Source organism: Condylura cristata, unplaced genomic scaffold (assembly GCF_000260355.1).
Source record: "Condylura cristata isolate star-nosed mole 26May11 unplaced genomic scaffold, ConCri1.0 scaffold00038, whole genome shotgun sequence".
Classification (NCBI taxonomy): Eukaryota; Metazoa; Chordata; class Mammalia; order Eulipotyphla; family Talpidae; genus Condylura; species Condylura cristata.
This window is the reverse complement of record NW_004567139.1, coordinates 1,909,265-1,932,234: the sequence shown is the minus strand read 5'-3', so window position 1 is coordinate 1,932,234 and position 22,970 is coordinate 1,909,265. Positions and strand designations below refer to the sequence as shown.

General features: G+C 46.1%; 1 protein-coding gene across 3 annotated transcripts in view; it reads left to right on the top strand.

Annotated features, from left to right (window-relative positions):
- PITPNC1 (phosphatidylinositol transfer protein, cytoplasmic 1) overlaps positions 1 to 22,970 on the top strand; it is a 239,540-nt gene that overhangs the window by 98,101 nt on the left and 118,469 nt on the right. For all 3 annotated transcript variants that reach the window (XM_012733098.1, XM_004693447.2, XM_012733100.1), the window contains exon 2: positions 18,735 to 18,883. In XM_012733098.1, the coding sequence (XP_012588552.1) occupies positions 18,735 to 18,883 (149 nt within the window). The remainder of the gene's footprint in view (positions 1 to 18,734; positions 18,884 to 22,970) is intronic.

Genomic DNA, 22,970 nt, shown 5'->3' with positions numbered 1-22,970 from the left:
CGTGGATCTATGTGGATGGAGCTGGAAGGGCTTATGCTAAGTGAAATAAATCAGAGAAAACAGAAAAACATCGATGGTTCCACTTAGATGCGGCATAGAGGGGAACCGAACCAACGAGCCCTCTCTCCTTATTCTGCCTCCTCCCCTGCCGGGCCGGTGCCCCGGGTACTGATGACCATTCCTATTATCCTGTGATCGTGTCAGCTTGCTGGAGGCGCTTGCCTTCTTCATTTTATTATTTAAATTCTTTTTAGTTTTATTTACTTATGCATAGAGAACTGGAGTACATGCCAGAGGCTCAGGGGCGGCCAGAGGCTTCACCAGAGACAGAGTGGGGAGCAGAACAGGCAGATGGGTGAAGTACACTGCTGAGGGGAGCAGCAGGTGGGTCAGGAAATGTCTCCGCGCCATGTGGTCACCTCTGGGGCTGGGGATCGAACTCGTGCTGAAGCGGCCGCAGATAGTTTCATAGTGCTGAGACTTAACCCCTTGGGCCACCAGAGAGGGCCCGTATTTGGAGTTTTAACACACTTCAGCCTGAACAGGAAATTGTAGACCACAGCCCCCTCAATGGAGATCAACTTCAACAAGTCTAAGTAGACAATCTGCTCCCTTTAGACAGCGGTCTATAAACTATTTCACAAAGACGGAGGTTCCACCTATTTGGGGTAGCTTGCTGGCTGCTGTCACTCTGGCCAGTCTGAATGTGCTGAAACTCAAGGGCCAGCACAGGGACTGGGTGTCTGAAGAGGCTGCAGAGCAGGCAGCCTCTGTCACTACATGGCGCGCCAGAAGGGCCCCACTTTCTTCTGTGCCCGGACCCAGAACAATCTGGCCACTTAGTCCTTTCCCCCAGAGGCAGTTCTGGAAATGCTTCATCTGCTGTGTGACCACTTTCAAGACACCCCGATCCTGCTTTGTCACTGGCTGCTGTGTCCTGAGGTGTCCAGGGCTGACATGTACACCCTCTTCTCTGCAGACCCCTTTCTGATTACAACCCTCCTGCCCTGCTGAGATGGTAAAGTGTGGTTATCTTTCTGAGCTCCAGTTTTCAGAGCGTGTATTGTGCAGCCCCCAGCCCTGCACAGCTCAAGAGGGTGTGCCCTTGTGCAGTGTACAACCTGTGCATCTGTCCATGTCCATAGACTGCCTGCTTTCTTTCTTAGCCTGTGTTTCCACCTCCTGGGTTCCTGCCTTGAAACTTCAGCATAGGGTCACCATTGCCTGATTATTTCTTTTCTTAAAAAATGCATGCCCCCTGGGGCCCTCCCTGATGGCACAGCAGATCAGGAAGCAGCACTGCCAGCTAGCCGCAGCCGTTTCAGCGTGAGTTCGATCCCTGGCCCTGGAGGTGACCACAGGGTGCAGCAGACCTCTCCAGTCTCCCCGCTGCTCCCCTCAGCAGTGTGCTTCGTTGATCTGCCTGTTCTGCTCCCCACTCTGTCTTTGGTGAGTCCTCTACACTTCTGGCCTGTACCCCAGTTTTCTGTGCATAAATAAATAAATCTTTAAAAAGAAAAAGAATACACGTCCCCTGGAGGACCATGGGTGCCTTGGTGGTGGGTGTGGAGTGATCACAGACCTTACAGAGGTGTGAACCAGTACCTCTGCGTGACATACAGTATTATAAACCAATGTTACCTCAGTTAAAAACAAATCTACCAAGTACTTTTTTAATTAGAAGAAGAAAATCTATATCCCCGATAAAAATCTCAGACCTTCTAGAAATACATTTCCCACAATTCTCTCTTAAGTAATGACCATTTAACATTGGACCATTTTCAGTTCTTCCCCACTCCTCTATTAGCACATCTGTGTAACTTTATCAAAGCTGCTCTCTCTTTTGCAGCTTACTCATTTTTAACCCACTGAGCTATGCATCTGGGGCATTGTTCCACTTGGGCAGGCAGAGAGCTACTTCGCAATTTCATGGCTGTCTTGTATTTCATTTGTTGGGATGAAGCTTGATTTGTCTAACCAGACCTACTGAATGGACAACTGGGATTTTCCCAGCTTTTTTGTTATTGCGTGTAATGTAGCCATGGATATCCCCAACCATATAAACTTTGCACAATTATAATAGCGTTTCTCTAGGATAAATTCTTAGGTAGAGTGACTAAGTCAAATGATATAAACACCTTAAATTTTAATAAACAAAATCACTTTTTTTAAAAAAAGATTTATTAATTTTTGCAGAACTGGGGGTCAGCCAGAGGTGCAGGGGCAGGCTTCACCAGAGACAGAGTGGGGAGCAGGACAGGCAGATCGAGGAAGTACACTGCTGAGGGGAGCAGCGGGCAAGGAGAGGTCTGCCGTGCCATGTGGGTCAGCTCCCTGGCCAGGGTGCGAACTCATGCTGAAGGGACTGTGGCTGGTTCATCGCAGTGCTATGCTTTTAACCCATCGTGCCACCAGGGAGGGCCCCAAAATCACTTTCTTGAAGATCGTAGCTGATTATCTTCTGAAAGGATTTAACCAGTTTCTTCTGTTCCCTCCACCTCACTGACAACAGCTAGACTATTTAATTTGTACTGACATGACAGGTGATATGTTTTAGTTTGCATGAATGTTTTTTCCTGCCGATCTTCCCATTGCATATCTTGAAATGATACTGGTTGCCTGAATATATTTAGGGACCATTTGTATTACTTTAAATTTCTGCCTGGGCGTCTCCTGAATGTGCACTTTAGTTTCTGTCTCTCTCCTCTGCCTGCAGAATGGGAAATCCATTCCCCGCTGCAGGTCCCCGTGCCAACTGGTACTTCTGCCTCAAAGCGGGACAGTGATGTCAGCTGAGGACTTGGGGTAGCAAAGTGGGTTGACACCGCTCCAAGTAATGTGTGGCCTTTGACAATTTTCTCTATCTCTCTATGCCTCGGTTTTCTCATTTGAAAACTGAGATCTGTAGTTTTGCCTACAACAAAGAATGCCTGTCACAAAGGGTCCTCATGATTAAATGGGACAATTTTTAGCGCTTTGTCCTTACCTCTTACATTGTCAATTTCCATAAATACTAACTTCTTGTTATTGCTCACAGCTTGTACTCTGTTTTCCAGACTGTACTTTCTACTAGTATCCCTTCCTACTACTGAGACAGTGAAGGCTATAGGGGAGTCTGTGAAGATGAAGATATGTTAAAATACCTAGAGTAATCCAGACCTGCTCCCTTCCTGTGACCGCCCTGGAGTTCATCTGTAGGAGCTTGGCTCAGAGTATACAGTTTGGGCTTCCGTTCTGTTCTCTCTCTCTATTGTAGTTATGTTGTGACTTTTTTTTTTTTTCCTTTAAGATTACAGGCAACATTTAGAAGCTAGGACGTTCACGTGAAATCAGAGTTCCAGCTTTTCTGGAGAAATAGGAAATAGGACAGGTGCGGGGTCACTCTTCAAGCCTCATGCTGCCTCTGCCTGCCTCCCTTCCCACCCTACTCTCTGATCTTCCTCCCCATGCACACCTGCCCTGTAATCCATTTCTTGGTACCCATGTCAGGAAACTAAGAAATGCCAGAGCAAGCATATTTATTTTTGTACAGATGAAGGATATGCTCGTGTGTGTAATTTACCAGGAAAGAATGTTTCTTTTACCATTAACTTCATTCAACGCCCTGAAAAAACAAATGCGACTCTTGTACGACTCAGTCTAACCACTTGCCTCTAGGGGGCGCTCCATATCCCTCTCCTCCCTTTGCCCCAGAGATTGTCAGCCTTAACCGGAAAGCTTTTTAAAAAATGGGGAACCCACTCACCAGGGCTTCGAGGACCCAGGCAGGCTGTGGTCATAGCTCCTGCTAATGTGAGGAATGGATCATCTAAAGCAGCCTCTTGACCAACTTCCTCCAAAATGCGACGCCAGATGAGGACCTGGGTGGTCAGCCCTGGCGGCAGATGCCATCATCAAGTCTCAGTATCACCATGCTGACCCCTCCCACCGAGCACGGGTACACGGAACCCAGTGTCCCACCCTGTGTTCCTGGAAGCCTGCGCTTCCCCGTAGAGTATTTATAGCGTGTTGTCAGTTTTTGTTTGTATGTCTGTTTCCCTTACTAGAATCTAAGCTTCTTGACCACAGAGACTGTACTTCACCAGATGCATATGCTGGGAGCCCAGGAACTCATTGGTATTCAATATTCTCTAATCCGTTAATTAAAGAAAAAAATTTTATGGGTTCTGCTACCTAGGTGCTGTGGGAATACAAAAAGATTTTAACTGTATTTTGTATTCTGAAGGGGCTTGTTATCTAATGGGGAATGATAAATTTCATTCATTCATTCAGTTCTTTAACATACACTAAGTTCTAGTCAGCTTGACAGCCTAGATAAGCGTGTGCCCCACTATCAAATTTTATTCTAGTACAAGAGACAGTTATAAAATAATATTAAACAATCACAATGTAATGTGGTAAGGCAATTCTGTAATTTCTAATTGTTATTAAATATGTATATAGCAAAAAAGGAGTATCCCAGAAACAGTAAGGGAAGAACTCTTACAGAGCAGAGCTTGACCTGACAGTAACTGAGTAGAAGCTTAGCTTTCTAGGGGGGCACTAAGAATGGCTGCTGAAAATCCCACAATAATTTGACCATGGAACTATTCCCACCCCCGACCCCCGCCGCCCCCATGCTTTAACATCCTGTACAACTTAAAATCATTATAGGACGTGCTGGTGTAGATAAATTCTGTAATTAGATGGTCGATGATTCTCATATTGCGGGGACATGAACCTTTGGAGAAATTAATGATGCATAATATAAACAAGTTACGCATTCCTTGAAACCCATCGCAGAACCCATGGTCAAGGAAAGAAAAGAAGGGAGCCAGTCCAAGGAGAAGAGATCTGCGTGGACTGAGACAAAAGAGACTGGAAAGGACAAGTCTTAGTCAGCTCCAATTAGTCTGACTGTGAGGAGAGGGGGTCCCCACAAGTCCAGGCCTGTGGGGGAGACCTAACCTCTGGAAAACCTGAAGTGCTGGGCTTAGAAGTAGACATCCATAATGGCTACTTGACCGTCAAGTTCAGGGAAGATGTGGGGTTGAGGGTGACGTTTCTAAGAGACTGGACTCAGCATAGGGTTCTTCATAGAAGCAGCAAAGCATAAATCTCTACCTGTCAAAGCCTATGGCATTATGGTGTTGAAATGCCCACCTTTGCCTTTACTAACAGTGCCGAGTCTCTCAACTGAAAATTCACATTAAAAATTCAGTTCGTTATCCAACTGGGCAGCCTACCTGGAGCAGCTAAAACCCAGATTGGTCTGATTTCTAATTTTAGAAGGAATCAGACTGACCTTCATTGCGCTGTTGCTAACTGGAGCCCGTTACCTGGGCGACTAGATTTACAATATGTCAGTATGCAAATACCATCTGCCCATGAGGAGGGAAGAAGAAGGGCCTCCCCCTCTGGGGGTTCTTAGCTGTTCTGGAAATGTCTTCCTCTGGGACTGGGGAGGAGGCTTGCTGAAGAGGCGAAAAGCCAGGACAGATGTGATTTTTGCACTGCTAGGGCCTTTTCCTCACTCTTCCTACAAAGGAGATCATGGTTCACCTTCTGAAGAGTCCAATTAAGAAGAATATCACTAGGGATGTGTATGGAGGTCTTAGAGTTCACATTTCTTCTATGGGAGGGAGCAAAAGGGTGGTAGGTAGCACTTCAGTGTATGACAAAATACTTAGACTCAGCTAATTGCATCCCTTAATGAAGCTGTTGAATATGCGCAGCTTACCTTCCACAGAGCCAATAGGGACTGGAAAGAGTGTGAGCCAGGGAGGAAACCCCAGGCTCAGCAGAGCTCTCAGGAAGGGAGGAAGGAAGCAGATAGTCCATCTCATTTTCCTACACATCAGGTTGGCTGGGTAAGCAGAAGGGATTTTCTCCCAGAGTACATCTATATTCAGCTGCTGTCCTGCGTATTGTTTCAGATTGGGGTTTTGAACACATTTGGAAACATTCAAATCTGAAGGCAGGGAAGTTCTATTCCTTTTCATGAAATAGCTGTCACATCAGCTGTCAGCTGCAGGAATTTCTTTCACCCACGCATTTTGTGAGTCCAAATTAGATGGACTCATTAATTTTAATTTTTTTCTTTAAAATCTCAAGGACGGCTGTGGGTGGGTGGCTTCCTTTAATTGCCGTGTCAGAATTTGTGTGGGAGGAAGGATTTCCAGGAGCATGGCTCTTGGCGTCTAATTTTGTTCCATTGGGACCTTCCCCTGTAGCCTTTTCACTTCTTGATCCCTTTAGCCCTCTCCCATCTCTTAAAAAAGTCTCATCTTGACATGAAACTAAAACCTTTGGCAACATACAAGCATGAGAAAAGGCACTTCAGTTACCAGGATGCTTTCCCCCTGCCTTGTGAATATGTAGTGTTTCATCTGGAGGCCAAACAGACAAGGAGATTCATCCAGACCCCAGGCAGGGTGGATCCTAAAGCTCAATGTTTGGGGTTCAAAGCCCAGCTCTGCTGTTCACCAGCTAGGTGGCTTCTCTGTGCACCAGTTTTCTCATTTGTGAAATAGGGATAAAAGTGCCACCTACATTATAGGATTGTTGTGAGGATTAAAGAAGGATAAACGCTTTGGAACCATGCTGACCCTGCAGAAGTTAGTTCCAGGTGGCAATTTTTATTACTATTTCTGACAGTTTGCTGTGAGCAGGAAATATCCAGGATTTGTTTGCAGGCTGTGACCTCCCCCTTCCTTTCTGCCAAACTAGTGCTCATCCACGTGCAAGCCTCTTTCTCCACGTGACACCCTAATTCTCATTCCTGACTCCTCAAGCACTTCCCATACGTGTCAGATGTTCATAAATTTGGATATGCTGTCTTTACTTCTGATTGTATGTGGCATCAAGTCAAACTCTTCCTCCCAATAATGAAACAATACCCCCAGATTGGAGAGTCCCACCATTTTTGTCCATTGGATATGCCCTAGTATAAAATAGGGTGACATGAACAACCACAGCCACAACTGTCCCAAACCTTATACTTGTTGGTGAAGTCATTTGTTTGACTTTCTTGTTTCCACAGGGTCTTAAATCTATCAAAAATATGAGACATTTCTGGGGGGAATGAAAGTGGTGCAGCTGCTGTGGAGGTCAGTCTGGCAGCTCCTCAGTAAATTACTCATAGCATCACCTACTACCCAGCTCTACTACCCCTGCGGACCCACCCAAGAGAGTGAAATCTGTATCCACACAGACTTACATACAGCGGTGTATAGCAGCCTTGTTCATAAAAGCCTAAAAGGGGGAGCAACCCAATGACTATCAACTGATGAACGAGTGAACAAAAGGTAGTACAACCACACAAAGCTATCTATGTTATTTGCTTCTAAAGGGAAGGAAATACTTACACATGGGATGCATGGGTGAACCATATAAGCATTAGCCTAAGTGAAAGACGTTAGTCACAAGTGGGTCACATATTGGAGGATTCCCTTTATATAAAACATCTAGAACAGAGACAGAAGATTAGCGGGTGCCAGGGCTGAGAGGAGAGGAAACTAGGGAGTGGCTGCTAGTGGGTGTGGAGGTTCTTTTGGAGGAGGAGGGAGATGCTCTGCAATCAGGTAGTGGTGACAGTCGTGCCATCTTATGAATATACTAAAGCCACCGAATTGTATATTTAAAAAAAGCGAGGGCCCTCCCTGGTGACACAATGCATTAGCACGCAGCACTGCAAGCTAGCCACTTCAGTGCGAGTTTGATCCCCAGCCACAGAGGTGATCCATATGGCATGGCAGACCTCTCCTGACCCGCCCTCTGCTCCCCTCAGCAGTGTACTTTGTCCATCTGCCTGTTCTGCTCCCCACTCTGTCTCTGGTGAATCTTCTCACTGCCCCTGCGCCTCTGGCCTGTACCCCAGTTCTGTATGCACAAATAAATAAACCTTAAAAAAAAAAAAAAAAGGGAGGACCTTTCAGAAAGTAGGTTAGAAATCACTGGATTGAGAAGGGGTTGGGCAGGGAGGTGTCTAATAGGTTTAGAATCAAAAGGTGATGAAAAAGTTTGGGAGTGTACAGCTCTGACAGTTGCACAGCGTTGTGGAATGTACTTATGCCACTGGATTGTCCATTGAAATGAAAAATGGTAAATTTTGCCCTGTATTTTTTTTTTAAGATTTATTTATTTATGCGTACAGAACTGGGGTACAGGCCAGAGATGCGGAGGGTGAGAGGATTCACCAGGGACAGAGTGGGGAGCAGAACAGGCAGATCAATGAAGTACACTGCTGAGGGGAGCAGCGGGCGGGTCAGGAGAGGTCTGCCACGCCATGTGGGTCACCTCCGGGGCAGGCGGGGATCGAACTCATGAGTAAGTGACTTAAGCTTCTTAGTGCTGTGCTTTAACCCGCTGCGCCACCAATTTGCCCTGTATTTTATCCCAGTTAAAAAAAAAATGTTTTAATTCCTGTGGACACAGGAGTTTCTTGTTTTATCTGCTTTATTCTTTTTTTTTCTTCCCAGTTCTTTGAGGAAAACACGATGAAATTCGATTTCATTGTGGCGTTGCCTAGGGGACTTGTTCTTGTCCCCCCTTAAGAGGACACAGAGGCTGGAGGAGTACTCCCTGTGCAGCGAGCACAGAACCCCCTGGTTCTAGAAGTACCAGCCAGTAGAAACCTCTCCAGGTCATTAGAATAATTCCAGAATGCAGCAACAGGCGCTTGAGATAGATTTTCAAATGTAGCAATTCCTGGAAATGTACCCAATTTACTCTATTTTGCCTGTCTTTATTAACTCTCTCAGGAGAGCGGGAGTTGACAACTACATGCATTTCTCAATCAGTTATCTGCTTTTTAATAAGGAAAAGGCACCCTGGGCTGCCAGTCCTGAAGAACAGGTACCTTCAAAGCAACCGGTCGCATCCCTCACCAATCAGTCAGTCAGTATCCCTATGGGCCACGAGTGCCCACCTGTCAGACCTGGGGTCTGTCCTGCAAGGTGGAGCGAAGAGAGATGCTGGGACTTCCCAAACTTAGATCAACAGATGTAACTTGGGCGTCACATTCGCTCCACCTTGTGAGAGAGTTGGCAGAGTCCTGAGAACACCAGCCTTGCCAGCTAGCACTTAAGCAAGTGAAGGGGTTCAGTGACCTTCAGATATTATTGAGATCTTGTTATTCTGAACATGAAGTGGCTTGAATAACTCTTTCAAAACAGTACGAACTCCCATTGTTGAGTTGTTCGTGAAGCCACAAGTGCCTCTCTTTGCATTCAGTTTGCCCTTCTGGTCGCAGACAGGCTCAGACGCTAAAACAATTGCCCACAGATTGCCCACATTCCTGCAAGGGCATTTGTGCTCTTAACAGCACTACTGTCTTCCCTTGCGGCTACCGGTCATTTGCATAAAGATTGATAGGTACTAGAGGCTCCAGGAATAGGGACCTTTCTAATTCTGGAAGGATGCTTCAAGTAGATAAGCCACGGTAGAAGAGACCCCTCCCCGGGGACAGCTCTGGTTATAAGGCCAGCATTGAGGAGATGAGCATTCACGTAGGATCGTCAAGGAGATGACACAGGCTGCATTTCCCTGGAAGACTCTAAGTCAGTTTCCTCCTTTTCCCATCTTGTGTTTGGCTGTGGGATTTCATTCCATCGTAAGTGCAAGGGCCTTGATTGCTTTCTAAAGGGCAGACCTGTCACCAAACCTTTCCATTTACTTGAGTTGCAGTCGGTTCACATTTCTTGGCAAGTAGTTTGATGGCTTTGATAGAAGCATCAAGTTCCTTCTGCTTGTAGCTTTATGTCTTCAGGGTGGAACTCCTCAGGGAAATCCTCCCCTTCTTGTTTATACTCTGCCTCTGGTGTCTGCAGGGTCGGCACACATCACATGCTAGTTGTTGGCTGCACCGACTAAAATGGGCAATTCTCCAGGAGCAACGTGGTCTCCAGAAGCAACAGACATAGAAACCTACAAGGGCCAACACGTGTTTGGTGGAATTCTAGCGTCTTGGGTCTGTTATCAGTGATGCTCACCAGTTCATGATGCTCACCAGTGACTGATTTGTTCAGTTTCCCTTACACGAATCCAAGGGAAGGATGCCTTTTGCTTCTGCTTCTGCTTATCAGGTGACCTCTGCAAGCCACATATTATCATATTGGCTTTTCAAATTATGCATCAAATGAGTTCTCAAGGCTAGAACACCACCCCAAGGGCCAGTCAGTGTCGAAAGGAGCAAAGAAAATGTCCATTCTTTCTTTCCATGTGCCACAAAAGATCTCGTAGCCTTACCCTACCCAGTCAAGCAGGCGAGGCTCCCAGGCAGCCCAGTAGACTGCAAAGGGTTGGCAGGCAACCCTGGGCGTAGGTAGGCATGCTGCCCCAGCACAGAGCATATCTTGAGCCCTTCCCCTGGTGCTAAGCTGCTCTCTTTCTGTTTAGTTCAGTCCCAAACTTAGAATGGGTGAAGCATCAGCGTACAATGCTATTTATATTAGTTTGCTGCTAAGGGCGGATTTTTTGAATTAAAAGTTGATAATCTGCTCCTTCTTAAATCTTTTTATCATCTTTTTCATTCCCGACCCTGGCATAATGACACAGGATTTACGTAAACAAGGCACCTTGGAGGGCTGCTTATAAAAATCCAGGAGGAAAGATAACTGTGTGATGATACACTGATAGCCTGGAATATGAGCTGCAGGTTTGTCTTTTCTTTGTAGGATCGGATATTGGTTTTCGTGGTTTATTGACCTGGCAGGGAGAGATCTGACAAAGCACCATGGGACTTTACACTTCTACTTTTCAGACCTTGTCTATATGGAGAATTCTGGACATTGAATTCCAGAGCCAAAAAGGCCAATGGGTTCAGCAGTCAGGTCCTTGCAGAACCCAAGTCAGGCGCAGCCCCTCAAGGTAAACACACTCAAGGCGCAGCCCCTCAAGGTAAACACACTCACTGCCTTCCTCAAGGAAGGAGCAATGGGAACCGGTCCTGCTGAAGAGTCACTCTCAGGCAGAGTTCCAGGCTGGGGGGCACAAGGAGAGGCGAGGCTGTGAAATGTGACCCTCATGTTCAGTGCGGAGCTGGGCTTGATGGTGGGATCAGACTGCGTTTGTATCCGGTTACTCATGCTTCCCCTTCTGTCAGGGTCTTTGCAAAATGTCATAGCCAGCACCACGTTTCCTGGGAGTGTCAGCATCACAAATTCTCTAGAATGCCAATATTAAAGGCATTTAAGCTTAGGGCGCTGTGAACCCAATAACTAAGCAGCGTGGCAGGAAGGAGGTGTCTCAGTGTTGTCTCTGAGTGAAGTTGCTTTGTAGTTGTATAGGACTCTTGGCTGAAACACCCTCAAGGAGGCTTCCAAAACCAGAGCCATCCAATATAAAAGTCTCCATCCGTTAAAGTTTTTTTTTTTTTTCCAGAATCATAAAAATGGAATCACTCTTGGATGGGTACTATGAGGTTCAGGTTGAGTGAGCCACAGATATTGAAAACTGGCCTGCACCCAGGCTCTTGAAAATTGCAACAAAATAGATGTGTCACAAAATTGACCATTTTGACCATTTTTCAGTGGACTGGGTGAATCCAGTGGGGCTGAGTCCATTTACATCCTCATCCTCCTTCTCCAGGATGCTATCATCATGCGAAACAGCAGCTCCCTGCCACCCCCACCCCTCAGCCCTTAGCAACCCCCATTCTACTTTCTGTCTCTATGGGTTTGCTTATTTTTAGGTACCTCATAGTAAATGGAAGCTCCCAGCTTTTTATCGTGTTTTGGGAAAAGTTCAATCTGGCGATCCTCTAATAAAAGTTTTACAGCAGGACAAGAGTGTGTCTTGGACAGATGACCAGGCTTTCTTTGATTGTTATGTGGGACCGGTGTAAAGCAGGCGCTTCCTTCTTGTACCGTAACAGGGAAACAATCTTCAAGTCCTGGTGAGAGCTCTTGCCAAGCAGGAGAAATAATAGCTGCTCTGGTTTATGTGCAGTTTTACATGTGATGAAGCCTTTTAATTTGTCAGTTGTTTCTCACTAGATTCTCACCATGTCTTGGAGGGATTTTATTGGTCCCATTTTAATGATAAGAAAGTGTGGCTCAGATAAGTAAATTATCTAAGGTAATAAAAGGAATCAAAGGTAGATTCAGGATGTTGGCTCCAGGTCTTCAATTTGAAAGCCCCAGTGCTTTGCACCAGAGCATGCTGTGAACAATTATCACCTCACTGGAGGGCCAGGTAATACCAGTACTCAGAAAGGGGAGTGTCTCCAGGTGGATCCCTCATTACAGCGCTCCACCTCACTAGCTTGAAACAAATGGAAAACTGGGCCTGGCTGTTCCCTGACCTGCCGACCTTCAGGGTTGGTTCTGAGTCCCTGTTGGCCTAGATGATAGAACCGCACCATCCAATGGAAATATGTAAGCCACAGGTGTAATTTAACATTTTTTCTAGTAGGTCAAAAGAAACAGGTGAAGTAAATGTTCATACTGTTTAGTGAGCTCAGGATAGCCAGAATATAACACCACCATTTTCATTTGTCAGCAACAGAAACAGCCGTTTTTATGACTGTTACTAAGTTCTCAAAGTCCAGTGTGTTTTTTACACTTATGGCAAATTCAAGTCAGATTCTAAGTTTTCATCTTCAGTACCTGATAGGAGTGTAGATTTCATAAAAATCCCTGGTTGAAAGATAGCTTCAGACAACCAAGGTGTTCCAGACATACTTAAAAGCTTTCTAATGGCAGAATCATGGGGCCATTTTATTTCACTTTTTTAAGATTTATTGATGCATACAGAACTGAGGTATAGGCCATAGCCGCAGGGGTGGTGAGAGGCTTCACCAGAGACAGAGTGAGAAGCAGAACAGGCAGGTGGACGAAGTCCACTGCTGAGGGGAGCAGCGGATGGGTCAGGAGAGGTCTGCTGCGCCATGAGGGTCACCTCCCTGGCTGGGGATCGAACCCATGCTGAAAAGTCTGGCTAGCTTCACAGTGCTAGGGAGGGCCCATGGGCCCATTTTTAAAATGAATTAGCTTTAAAATGTGATTAACTATTAAGTTAAATTACAGAAAAATTAGATGCCGGCCCTCCATCCTATCAGCCACATTTCAAATGCTTACAAGCCATCTATGGCTACTGTACTGGATAGAGCAGGTTTAGACGAATAGTTAAGGCTGATCTAGGCTGGGCCCAGTGCCAATGGGCTAATTCAGGGTCACCCGACTTGTTCTGGAAAGGGCCAGTTACTAAGTATTTTCAGCTATGCAGACCAGGTAGTTTCTGTTGAAACGCTTCAACCCCTCTATTGCATGGTGAAAACCGCAAAGAAATGAATGCGCACAGATGTGTTCCAATAAAACTGTATTTAAAGATCTAGCACCAGCCCTCATAGTTTGCCCACTGACCACTGCACCTGACTCTGTCCTGATGTCTTAGCTGTGCTCTGGGATTTCAGAAAAGAACCCGCCCTAGCCTCCACCTTCGGAGACCAGGTTGTTAAAATCTGGACCCGGGGGGATCTCCTTTCCTGTGCGTAATTACAACCTTGGCACCACCCACATGCCGCCTGCAAGGTGCCTCCATCCTGTGTGTGTGTTTAACTTCCCTGCACTGGCTCTGTGCGTCGTGAAGCAGTTGCCTCCTTGTGCGTTGAGTCCAGGAATTCAGAGAGGTAGAGGCTGGAAGAGTTTGGGCAAAAGCATTAATGGTGTTAAATAATGCAGGAAACTCCCAAGAATGGCAAACTGTGTCATCCCCTGCTCTTTCCGCAACCCCCACAGCCAGAGGCAGGCTGGAATCACATTTCCCAAATTGCAAACTATGTGCACGCTATGGTGGGGGATCAGGTATTTCTCTGGGTGTGTTGGGTCAGGTGACACCTGCCTGTTGTGGGAATGCAGAAGTCCGTGGGAATTCTGATTTCTTACCTGGAACCGGGAGGTCGTGAGTCACAGTCGTTTGGAGTCAGTGATATTTAATACAGTGCCGTGGTTCCTACCATTAGGATTGTGAATTTTGGAAATGGTGATGGAGGAAGAGGCAGGGGACCAGAGGTGAAGACGCAGGGATTGCTTGGAAGGAAGAAGGCACCTTCTGGGTTCTTTAGGGTATGGAATCTGGGAGCCTGGCTTGGCAGAGATCTTTGGAGCCCTGCTTCCTGGGGGAAGGAGAGCAGTTAAGTGAAATTCAGGCATAGTAGCTTGCATTCTGTCGAACCCAGAATTTGGGGGCCAAAATTTCTTCAGACACAGACGATGCTTAAGGTGTTGCTGGTTCGCAGTTAACATCCCTCTACCATACTGGGAGTTCTGAAGTGGGGTCGCCTTTTCTAAAATCACGCTTCAGTTTGCACTGTGATAAGCCAAACTTGATTGTGCCCGGTCCTCAAGTTTGCAGAAGTAAACGTGATGCAGCCAGCCCTGCTTCTCCAGGTGCATTATACAACTCTGCCTCCTTCTGGTTGCAGCTGGGCCCAGTGTACACACTGTGCTGTGTGCAAGTGCAAAGATCTCAATCCCCTTAATGGTTTTTGATTCCGGAGATAATTCTTTGGGGTAGCTGTTCTCAGGATGGCTCACACAGAGGCTCAGCCCTGCAGTGAGGAACTGACTCTAATCGTGATTGCCTGTAATGATGATTACCCAAACTCTAGAATTATAACAATGGATTTTACAAAGTTAGAGCATAATTGCTCCCCCATTCCATATGGGAGCACAGTTTAAACAACTTTGATCTTTCAAATGATATCAGGCTTTTGTTATTCATCTTCTGAAATAGCAAAGTTCAGAGGCAGTGACTGTGAACATTTTTTACCTCCTCTCTCCCCTTTTAATCACAGCAAGGCCTAGATTTGGTAAAGCAATTCATCTCTTAAAAAATAAGGGCTGCAGTTGGGTAGAGCAGAAAGGACAGAATGGTGGCGTTCAAATCCCAATCCTGGCCCTGCCTGGTGGTGCAGCGGGTTGAAGCGCAGCATTTTGAAGCTGTTCGCAGCCATCACAGCCTGAGCTTGATCCCCGGCCAGGGAGCTGACCCACATGGCGCAGCAGACCTCTCCTGACCCTCCCACTGCTCCCCTCAGCTGTGTACTTCATTGATCTGCCTGTTCTGCTCCCCACTCTGTCTCTGGGGAATCCTCTCACCCCCTGCACCGCTGGCCTGTACTCCTTATATGCACAAATAAGTCTTTTTAAAAAATAAATTTAAAATAAACCCCAACTGTGCCATCAAGAAGCCAGGTGACACAGAGGCCGTCTCATCCCTCTCTGACTCAGCTTCCTCACCTGTAAATCTCCACCTGGCTGAATCATTGTACTAGAAATGAATATGAAGCACTAAATTAGTGTCTCACACTTACAGGCAGTCAGTTAAGCTAGACTGTTACCATCCTTATCAATTCTTTGATCAGTCTTCTGACGCTTTCTGAGTCTTTGAGCTTTGTAGGCTTCATGGACATTCCCACGTGTTTGGAATTGGTGACCAGAGAGATGGTATTTTTTGGGGCAGAACTTTGCAAGAAATTAGTATTGAGGAAAGAAGTGGACCTCCTAAAAGTGGAGCATTTTGACCTTGACACCATTTAGTACAGAGTAACTACTATTTAATGCTTTGCCACTCCTTGCCTCCATGGTTCTCAGCCTTCACCTTGCATTTGGGTAAGATGCACCCACCTTCCTGCTGCCCCGACATGTAAAAGATGTGGCAAGACCCAGAATTCAACCTGTGTGGATTATCTGGTGATGGTAAGAAAGAGGGCTCAAGGACTGTCTGTCCAGCTGGCTTCCCATGCTCCCCTGCTTGAGAAGCCACCTGGTACCTGGGTTTTGGGGCCCATTTGTGATTTTAACACAGTGACGAAACCCCTGCTTCTACAGAGCCCCACTCAGGGGCCCACAACCAGGAAACCAGCCTGGTCTGCTTGGGAGGGAAAGAGGTGATGGTCACAGAGCTTGAGCATCTCAGTGTCAGCATGCCTGGGCACCCCCAGCAATGTCACCTGCACTACTCACTGAGTCCAGCGTCTGCCAGCCGCCCCAGACTGATGCTGCCGTGGTGAGCTAAGGCTGGTCTCTGGTCTGCACTGGTTCATTCAGGAGCCGCCAGAATGATCAATGAGGCTGGGCAGCCAGTGAATCAGCTGCCAACTGCCTCGACCGTCCCTTTTGCATGGAGCAGGAAGCACTTGAACTGAGAGCAGCCGGGACTGAGTCGTGTCTGGCTAATGGCTTCTCCGTGTTGTTCGAGTCCTTGATCTCAGACATTTGGCATTTGGGAGTGAGTTGACGCTCCAAGTAGGGCCCAGTGGCAGACAGGGACAGATATATCCTTCCGTCATCCACCTTCCTTCCCTCACCTCCGCCCTTGACAGGAGTTTCGCTTAAGGGCTTTTGCTTTAGAAGCAGTCCCTGATTTTTCTTTAATTGAGGTGAAATTCACATAACACAAAATAAGTCATTTTAAAGTAAACGATTCAGTGGTGTCTAGTGTATTTGCAGTGCTTTATATCCACCACCTCTGACAAGAGCTGAAGCACTTTTTTTTTTTTTTTGGTTAGGGGCTAACACTGCAGGATTTTGTGGTCTTGTCATATAGAGACTAGAAGCTGAGGATCAAGGCAGGGTAGGTCTGGGAAGAGAAGAATGTATTCCAGGCCTTATTCTTTGGTTTCTAGGTGGCCATCGCCTCCCTGTGTCTCTTCACATCATTTTCTATCTGTGCTTCTCTCTCTGTCCAGCTTGCCCCAAGTTCGTATAAGGACACCGTCTCTGTGGCTCAGTGCCCACCCAAATGACTTCATTTAACCTAATCACCCCTATAAAGGCCTTATCTTCTGAGATATTGAGACTTCTAATGAGTTTTGGAGATGCCATTCAGCCTGTAATACTTGGTAAGTGGCACAGTCATGTGTCACTTAACTATCACATAAGCTGTCAGCTTTGGGCCACTTAACAGATAGTTGACCCAGAAGGCTCTGCATGTGGCAGGTTGTACCACTTACATCTGTGTTGACACTTTGCTGTTCACACACCAACAAAATTGCCTCATAACACATTTCTCAGTAGGTATCCTGGTAAGTGACAGATGACTGTATGGGCTCCATCCTTTTTTATGACTGAATAATATTCCACCGTGGATAACTAAGTACAAAACAACTGTCAGTTAGTAAAATCTCCATTCACAGTCTTCTGAGCGCCCTGTGCCTGTCTTGTGTGCCCTCCTGCCTTAGACAGGATGCTGATCTCTCAGGTGTTAGCTCCCAGATCTCACCTCTGTAAACTTTGCCTTGCTGTCTTCTTCCTTGAAGGAGAGTTTTTATGAGCAGAAGAGTAGGACTTACTAAGGGAAAGCCTGGTCAAGATTCTGATCCCAAAATTAGTTTTAAAAATAGATTTAGACTTGAGAGTAGACTTGGATTTCTCTCTTTGCCTCCTGTTCTTATCCTCAGCACCCCTCTGCCTGCACTCCAGCCCACCCCCCCCCCACAAGCACACACAGTCATGTTAAAAATGTTTGAATGCGGACTGTCAAGGGGAGGGCAGTGGCACATCAGAGCATTGCCTTGAAGTGGAACCTGCCTTCCCATTGTCATGGTAACCGGGCGGGGTCCCTGGGGCTGGCCTCAGACCAGAGCCTTCAGAGTTTCTTCACAAGCCCTCCCTGCACCTGCCTTGGAATGAAAAGGGGCCTTTGCACGCGTATATATTCTCCTCCTTGGAACTGACTGCATGGTTGATTTGTTTTTAAACCCACTTCTCTGTCTTCTGCATGTTTTCTGGAGACCTCCGACCCTGTTGTCCTGGGCTCTTCTGGGGACAGCCGCGGGTGGTCCTTAGCCCTGGACTGCTGTCCCTGGTGATGATGATGGCTCTGTGTGTGTTTCTCACCACATCTGCAGGAAGGGCCACAGGCAGGGTCACGTCATCCTGACTGCAGGCAGACATCCCTCTCCAGGCTGCTCTTGTGTAAAAGTCATTTTACCCCCCTTCTTCACCAAATTGGTTTTGCCACTTTGGAAGCTCACTGGGGGAAGAAATGCCTGCTGGCCCCGGGGTTTTCAGAGAGGCAGAGAGAATGAAACAGCTCAAAATGCAGACAGAAGATGTTCATATTACATGTTGCCCCATATTATCATTTTCTGTAAGTACATGTGGCTTCTGGGACTGAGGCTGGAAGGCTCCACACTGTTAGCGGAATTAGATAAAAAGGAGTTAAAGATCCTATAGATTTTTCTCATGGCGGATGAGCTTTTAGAACACAGTGGGGCCTGCATATGTGGAGGTTTTAAAAGCTTCCAGGTGATTCTAATGTCCAGCCACCTTTAAGAACCGCTGTTCCGGGGGGGAACAGGGCATCCAGGAGAGTGGAACACTTTGGGAGAGGTGACAACAGAGACAGGTGGCATCTAACCCACCTGCGTGCGGTGCTGAAATTAATTAGGTAGAAAGAAGAGACAGGAATAACACATCCTAGCCTGTCTTTGGCCAAGCCAAATGGGAGTTGGGTGCCACTTAACCCTGGAGGGCTGGAGTGAGGGGGGACTCCAAGCTCCCCCACTGTGCTGCCGCTCAAAGCTGGCTCAGTTGCCAGCCACCCCAGAGAAGCCTCGCCAAGGTGATGTTAAATGTTCCCAGGAACACGCCATTGCCACCTTCTCACTACTAGCCTGACTCCTCTTCCTTCGGGAAAAGCAGCATCAGGTCCGTGAGCGCTGACGCCATCTGTCATGGGCCTCACCGGGCAGAAGGGGCATTTTCCGAGGCTGAGTGTGACTGACCTGTGTGTCTCTGTGTTTGTAGTACAAGATCGGACAGCTGTATATGATCAGCAAGCACAGCCACGAGCAGAGCGACCGAGGAGAAGGGGTGGAGGTCGTCCAGAACGAGCCCTTCGAGGACCCTCACCATGGCAACGGGCAGTTCACCGAGAAGCGGGTCTATCTCAACAGGTAAGTCGAGGCAGCTGGTCTCCGCCACTGCTCACTCACTCCGCAGGAACGCTCCCACCTGCCCCCTGCCCCCGGAGGCAGATAACAGTGTGTGGGCTTAGCGGAGGTTTTGGGAAACTTTGGTCCACTTGCTTTCAAGACCAGAATCCCCCTCATTCTGCAAAATGACCTTCAGCCTCATCTTCAGTAGGGCTGCTGGCGCCTCCCCTGTAAGGTGAAATCTGACTAAAGGATTAAATGTCTGTCTTCTCCCTTGGTTCCAAGTTACCTTCAGAAAAATGGCGCTGCCTAGCCACGGTGGAAAGTGTTGCGGCCGCAATGTCTGCTGGGGTCTTGACATACTAAGAGTTCTACTTACTGAGTCACTTACAGAGAGAAGTGACAAAGTGAATGGTCACTTGGGCCTGTGACCAGTAACGCGATGCTGAGGTGCTTACATTTCTCAGGTTGTCACTGCCCCTTTTGAAGGGGCAGAAAAATGGGGATTCTGGCCCTCCCTGGTGGCTCAGCAGGTTAGGACGCAGCACTGCAAGCGAGCCGCAGCCGTTTCAGGGCCAGCCCCGGACGTGACCCACATGGCACGGCAGACCTCACCTGTCTGCCCACTGTCCCCCTCAGCGGTGTACTTTGCCCACCTGCCTGTTCTGCTCCCCACTCTGTCTCTGGCGAATCCTCTCACCACTCCTACACCTCTGGCCTATACCCCAGTTGTGTTGCATAAGTAAATAAATCTTAAAAAAAAAAAAAGGTAATTTAATAATAAAAAAAATGAGGACACCAACCTAACACTAATCAAGGCTACCATTGTACATTGCAAAATATATTCTTTACTCTCTTACTGTTGTCTTAACAGTGGCATCACTGATGATTGGGGCTTGCCCAATCCCCTCACCGCTCTGCACTAACCACTCCATTTTCTTTTTTTTTTTTTTTAAAGATTTTTTTATTTGTGCATACAGAACTGGGGTACAGGCTAGAGATGCGGAGGGTGAGAGGATTCACCAGAGACAGAGTGGGTCGCAGAACAGGCAGATGGACGAAGTCCACTGCTGAGGGGAGCAGCGGGTGGGTCAGGAGAGGTCTGCGCGCCATGTTGGTCACCTCTGGGGCAGGCGGGGATCGAACTCATGCGGAAGTGGTTTCAGCTTCTTAGTGCAGTGCTTTAACCCGCTGCGCCACCAGGGAGGGTCCCAACCACTCCATTTTCTTCCATCAGTTCCTCTCTAGGTCTGAACATTTATGTCGCATGTCACATGGAACAGATTTGACTGAAAGTCACCGTCTACCCCCATGAACCTGTGCACAACCAGTCTGTCCTTTGCTGTCATTCCCGTGAACACTCTTTACTGCAATTATGCCCTCTCTGCTTGGCATCTATTATTTTTAACAGAACAGCTGGACAGTCCCCCCATTTATCCACTGATCCTTGTGATTATTTATTCATTCTTTTCCTTGACCACGATCAGCACCTTTTTGAAAGGAGCCACATTTGGATTTCACCATCCTCACATGGCCTCAGCCCTCCCTCAGTCTAAAGTGGCTTGTTCCTTCCTGCTGGGAGACTTGGGTGTTTTCATAGCTTTGTAGCAATCTCTCGGACCTGTAGCCTGACAGTGATTGGCTTGGGATGATCAAGCTACCACATTTTAATCTGCCCGAGAATGTGGTACAGGGAATTCCTGAGTCACGATGAGATGCAAATGAGATTGATCCTGTTCATCTATGAGCCACTGAATTCCAAGGATTTGGAAGCAGTTCAGCTTCCAGCCAGCTGTTGCTTTGCAGGAGTAGCCGAGCCCCAGGTCTGGACCCGGGAGGGCTTCCTTACAGAGACAGGATCCTGAGTATGCTGCTGTTACTGCGGAGGGCCTAAGTCAAATATTGGGCAGGGATCACCTATGTAGAGCAGAGAGGAGTGCTCAGAAACTTATGGAAAATTCCACCTTAGTGGACAATTACATTTTCCCAAGTCATTGTCTGGGGAATGTTCCCCATGTAACAAATTAAAAAAAAAATTTCAGAAAGCTTATAACTTTTCCACAACAAGTGTCCAGCTGCCTCTGTCATGTCTGTTTTCTCTATCAAAATATATGGTATTTATTTTAAAGGAGAATAATAAACATCAGTAAGAGGGAAGTTTGTTATAAATAGGATATCTGGGCTTCCAGTAATAGTAACTAAAAAGATTAATGTTGGACCCTCCCCACCTCCCATGACAAACACAGGATGAAATATAACAATGTAAAATAGAGTTCAAAACAAAGAAAGGGAAATACTCAGGTGCTAGGAATAGAGAGGAAGCTCACAGCAGAGTGGAGAGCAGATGAGCTCATTTAAAGGAAGGGGGAGTATCAGAACCAAGTAAGCCTGGGCAGCAGGGGCTGGGGGTGATGTGCCCACAGCGGGCAGGAAATAGGTCCTTGGGGGGTTAGGACTTGGAGTTATGCAGAAAAATCATTTCTGACAAAGACTGAGAGAGACTACACCTCGGAGATGTACATTGAAAGAACTCTTTGAAGTAGAAGAAATTTGAACCCAAGAAGTGGAGGGCAGGGAAAGGGATACAGAAGTAATAAATAACAAAAGCTGGTAAACATCTATGTAAATCTGAATGAGCATAGAAAGTTTTAAAAATACTAATAATGAGGACTTAGTGGCACATTTGTGGAATTTAAATAATAGACAATAATAACATAGAAGATGAAAAGGTAGTAATTATGGTAAAAAAATTACTCTTTAAGTTGTATTATTTAGGAAGAGGAGAGAGACATTGGTTAATTAAAAAAATAGAAGGCAAGTATCTAAATTCAAAATGTAATGGGACCTCTAAAGGAACAGTAGAGGCAATAGAAGGCAGGAGAAGCAAAAAGAGAAGACTGTAAACAGTGTGGTAAATAGAAAACATAAATTTTGATGGTAAAATAAATTGCAGTGTGTTAGTAGTCACAATAAAGGCTGTAAATTAAATCTAAATCTGAACATAGCTCAAAATTTTGTGGCAACATTGACAAAAACACAAGTCGTCTAACGATCTAACAGGAGATTTTAACATACCTCTTTAATAAGCTGATAGATCAAGTAGACAATTTAGCAAACATAGAAAAGAATTACAAGCTTGATCTTGTACCTCTTAATAGACCCTGGGAGCTACATACTTTTCCAAAGACACATGAAAAGCTACAAAAAGTGACTCCAAGTGAGCCAGAAATCAACCTTAACAAATACCAGAAAAATCAGTATCTTGTGGGTTCCTTTTGCTTATTACAAAACATTGCAATAAGCAGCTGGTAACAAAAAAAAAAAAATAACTTTCTCATCATTTAGAAATAACTAATAAATTAATTCATGGGTTGAAAGGATTCTCACTTTCCCAGACACCTTTGTGTTCAGTCATGGCCATGTGACCTACTTTGGACCAATGAAACATAAGATTGTCCTCTCTGCTGGAAAGGAGAAAGATGCTCAAGAAAGGCATGACCTGTCCGTGAGAAAGGGGGCGGAATGGCTGGTGACTGCTGTGAAGACAAGTAATTGTGCCTACCACATCAACCTTGATAAAACTGAACGATACAAAGAGGAAATCCACTTCAGTTAACCTACTCATGAAAACCCTACCTAAGACATTAGCAAGTCAAATACCTCAGAGTATCTAATCACAACAAATCATGACCTGATCAAATTCATCCCTAAAATATATTAGATTAATATTGAATAAATCTTTTTTGTGGATTCATTCTGCCCTGGAAAGCCAGGCACAAAATAAGGATTTCTTGCTATCACCACATCTACAGAACATTGTGTGAAGGTCCCAGCCAATGCAATAAAATAAGAAAGACACTAAGAGGCAAATTATCATTTCAGATAGTATGATTGCTAAGGGAAATTCCAGACATTCCAGAGCTGTGGATATCAATCAAGACTTCAGCAAGATTGCTGGTTATAAAATCCATATGCACACATCAGCAGGAAGAACGGATGGAAACAGAATTTTTAAAACAAATTTCATGTACAATAGAAACTTAAAGATGCTTGGTAATTTACCAGATTTTCAAAGTTTTTGAAAAAATATATAAAACACTAGGGGGGA